Source organism: Phaseolus vulgaris, chromosome 10, assembly GCF_000499845.2.
Source record: "Phaseolus vulgaris cultivar G19833 chromosome 10, P. vulgaris v2.0, whole genome shotgun sequence".
NCBI lineage: Eukaryota > Viridiplantae > Streptophyta > Magnoliopsida > Fabales > Fabaceae > Phaseolus > Phaseolus vulgaris.
The window spans coordinates 29,364,004-29,368,120 of NC_023750.2; the positions used below are offsets into that span (position 1 = coordinate 29,364,004).

Consider the following 4,117-nt stretch of genomic DNA (forward strand, 5'->3'; position numbering starts at 1 on the left):
AAGGTTATTTTCATCATTTGGAAAAAACACTTTTGTCATTTTCAATAGCAAATTGGGTACATGTTGAAATTGATATGGTGCAGGGAGAAATTGCCTACAATAAAGTCTTACATGTGACAATGGATCCATGACTTAATCCTTTTGTGTGGATTTGAACTTGTCAAAAGCTAGAATTTTCAAATTATTGTAGCTAGAAGAAGATTTCATAGACTTTAATAAAAGTTGATCAAAAAAGTGTAACTATTGAAAGTCATAGATGATTACATAAGTTGTTTAATTTTAAATAAAGTTGAGTGTTGCAATTGTCAACTTTATGTTATAAAATATAGATAGTGTATATTTTAAGCTTAGGTTTAAGTCATATACAAACTTATCTAATATTACATACTATCAAATTTTTAAAAGATTATAATTTTGACCTTTCTTAATTTTCATCAATGGTTTCGATTTTAGTTTCTGATTTTAGAAAATATTTATTTTTTTCCGATCCTAAATTTTGCATATGCTTATTTTTGCATTTTAATGGTTAAATCATTTTTGCAGTACTTTAAATGAATAAGTTAGATCTAGAATTCAATTAAAGCAAATAAAAAAAGAAACAAACCAGACAGAAATATATGATAATTGAAGCCAAAATTATGTTTTCATTAGAAATCCAAAATAAAAAAAAAAAATCGTATATGAAAAATTTATAATTATTTCAACAACTAATTTTGAATAATAATTTTTAAAATATAAATTAATACACTTCACACAATATATTATATTTAGATATTATTATTTTAAATTTATATTTTAAATAATGTCTTACCTTTAGTATATTTTTTGGAAATCATATGAATTAATTATCCATAAGATTTAGAAAGATATATGTATAGGTCAGACCGAGGTCATCGACTTGAGAGAAAAATATCAGACATTGGACATCGGTGGGTCCCACAGATTGCATGAGTTAACACGAAGTTAACACTCAGATACCAGAAAAGACCCAAGTCACGAGAGGATCATGCATGGGGTGTGTATTGTACACTCGGGTACGACACAAACAAGTGTTCCTTGGAGGCACTAAGGCCGTTAGGGTTAGGGTTTCTAGGAAAAGACTTAGGGCACCCACAAAACAGATGGCCCCGGAGCATTGGTGCACAAGTTGGTACCTTGGCGGCCATAATGTTAGTCGTTGCACTCTAGTAAAGGGAAGTCTTACGTGCTAAATTACGCTAAGATCGTGTAATAGCGGCGCAAGAACATTCTCCCTGGTACCCTAGATACGGGTAACAAAACAAAAGTAAACCCTAGCTACAACCTATATAAAGGGTGGTAAGAACCCTAAAAAGGTACACCGTTTCTAAGACTGAATCTACTTTATTCACTTACTGTTTCTTTGCTCCAGTACTGACTTGAGCGTCGGAGTGCAAACGGTTGCCAGGGCGCCCCTTTGTCTCTACAGGTACAACGTTCTTCCACCAAGAGGAGTGCGGGAGAAGGAAGAGATCGGCGGAGCCTGAAGCTACCGTTCGAGTCAACGACAAGCAAGTCAACTGGCAAGAACATTTGACGTCGATCGTGGGGCCCGATAAAACCAGGTCCCTCTCACCGTCGTAGTAAGAGCCTACCACCAATATGAGGAGTACAAGGCAAGGATCAGCCATGACCGAAGGAGGGGAGAACATTACCTTGCAGCAAATGATGGAGACCATACGTGCCCTTCAACTGGCGGTAGCGGCATCGAGGGTTGACCAAGATCGTTTCCAAGTTGACCTAGTTGCGTCTCAGGCAAGTAACGAAGAGATGCGCAAAACTAATGAGGAACTGTGAAGGAGTTTGTAGTAGGCAGGGGAGCGTGCGATGGATGAACGAGCCCCACCCATGCCAGCTAGGGCACGCCCTAAGCCTTTCTCTCAAGCAATCATGGACGCTGTGATACCAGCCACCTTCGTGGGTCCGAAGGCCACCTTCACAGGTGTAGAGGACTTAGAGGCTCATCTCACATCCTTCCACACCCAGATGATGCTGTCAGGAGGCTCTGACGCCGTGTACTGTAAGTTATTCATGAGTACGCTCACAGGCACAACGTTGGACTAGTTCGTTTTCCCGACGGACACATTACCTCGTTCGAACTGTTCTCAACACTCTTTAGGAAGCAGTATATTGTCAACCGGGCTCCCCCTTCAGTCTCTTATGACTTCTTTAATGTAAGGCAGTACCAAGGAGAGTCCTTGAAGGATTTCTTAAATAGATTCGGGGCACAGGTGGTGAAACTGCACACCAAGGACGAAGATATGATGGTGTATGCTTTCAGGAAGGAAATGCTGCCAGGAACCTTCAGTGATTCACTAATAAGATATCGCCCCAAGACATTCTGTGAGATCTGGCGTCGAGCTATGGCCCACATCGTCGCAGAAAGAGAACTCACTGAGAAGCGCGAAAGTGTCGCCCCAGTCCAACCTCGAGGGACTAGTCGACCTCAGCCCATGAGGGTGCATGAGGTGACGACAAAGAAGAAAGTCTTGGGAAAGCAGCAATCGTATGAAACCAGGAAGCCCCAGACTAGGGAACGAACAAGGGAAGACGCACTCCCCAGGCATAATTTTCTAGTAGAACTCAAGGAGCTGATCGCTATTCCTAATATAGCGGAAAGGCTGAAGACACCCCAAAAGATTGACAAAAAGTTGGGGCCCAGCAAGAACACTTGGTGCGAATTCCACCAAGCCTACGACCACGCCATACACAACTGTTTGTTTCTGGGATACCAGTTGGACGAACTAGTGAAAAGCGGCTTCCTGAAAGATTACCTACAAGAGCCGCAGGGGGCTCAGGTGCTAGTTGCCCCAGGAGGTGATCAGGGGCACGAGGTGCCATTCATGGTGAGATCAACACCATCTCTTGAGGGTTCTCAGGAGGAAGATGCACCGCCTCCCAGTGGAAGAAGTATGCACGAGAGGTGATGGCTGTAGAGGTATAAGAGGCAGATCAGACTCCCGATGTCGACCTCGTCTTCACCAAGGCCGACCTCTAGGATGTTGTCCCACACGACAATGATCCAGTGGTGGTTTCAGTAGTAATAGCAGGAAGGAGGGTGTATCGCGTCTTCGTGGACCAGGGAAGCTCGGCCGATGTGATGTTCTAGTCGACCTTCAATAAGTTACAGTTGTCTCCAGACCAGTTGAGGCCTTATACCGGCTGCTTGTATGGTTTTGCTGGAGATTATGTAGAGGTGCGTGGACACATAGAGCTGATGACGACCTTCACAGATGACACAACTTCACGCACTGCAAACATCAGGTACCTCGTTGTTAACGCTCCGTCAGCCTACAATATACTTTTGGGTAGACCTACTTTGAACAGGATTGAGCGGTGGCCTCTACGAGACACAGAAGGAGGCTAAGAGGTGCTGATAGCATTTTCATGAAGGTCTTCTTGAATCATGTAAGAAAAAGTGGTGCGGAAGCTATGAAGGTGTGTGAGCAAGATCCTCCTAAGAGTGGTGTTGATCTTGAAGGTGCATGATATGTATGAAGCTAGGGAGGTTCGGCCAACCCAAGGAGAGGTGAAGGAGATGAAGTTTAGAGCCTAGAATTCTAGGGAGAAGCAAAGCTTGGCACAAAATGGCAGCATAACTTTACTCACAATAAACTTGAAAATACAAGGTGTAGGCTTCTCCTTTTATAGGCTAAGGAGGACCATAATGCAACCCTAATGCTAGCCAAATGAAATGTAAATGTGAAGCACATGGGTGCACATGGCACATGGGTGCACAAATGAGCACATGGGGAGGGGTGTGTCTAGTTTTTATGCTCACCCCCTCCATGGGCTTTCTAGACCGGCCTTGGTAAATTTAGAGGTTTTTTTAGAAACTCTAAGTTTACCTAGGTTGGTGTTTTAGGTGCCAAAATTAATTCTAAGAAAATTACAAATAAAGTTCCTATGCTAATTTTGACAAGAAATTAAAGTCTACTCTACACTAGAGTTTATGGCATTTGAACATGTAAAAGAACGTCTTCTTGGATCCTCTTGGCCATAACTCTATGGTTGGCCCAAATCTACCCTTTGGTGGGCTTGCATGTGGGCTTGTGCTTGGGCCTCTTCCATCATCCCCTCCCTCTTGAAAAAGGATTTG

At 42.7% G+C, this 4,117-nt stretch overlaps 1 protein-coding gene across 1 annotated transcript; it reads left to right on the forward strand.

The window, feature by feature from the left end:
• The first annotated feature begins 1,845 nt into the window (after positions 1-1,845).
• LOC137817864 (uncharacterized) lies at positions 1,846-2,945 on the forward strand. The gene is made up of 2 exons (XM_068621090.1): positions 1,846-2,033; positions 2,138-2,945. Exons 1-2 carry the CDS (start codon positions 1,846-1,848, stop codon positions 2,943-2,945), a joined length of 996 nt encoding a protein of 331 aa, XP_068477191.1.
• Positions 2,946-4,117: the final 1,172 nt, after the last annotated feature.

What these genes read in the sequence shown, in the direction of transcription:
- LOC137817864 (XM_068621090.1), top strand. Translation starts at nt 1,846, where the DNA reads ATGGATGAACGAGCCCCACCCATGCCAGCTAGGGCACGCCCTAAGCCT. An exon ending in TCAGGAGGCTCTGACGCCGT is followed by an intron (nt 2,034 to 2,137) that starts GTACTGTAAGTT and finishes AACACTCTTTAG; the next exon opens with GAAGCAGTATATTGTCAACC.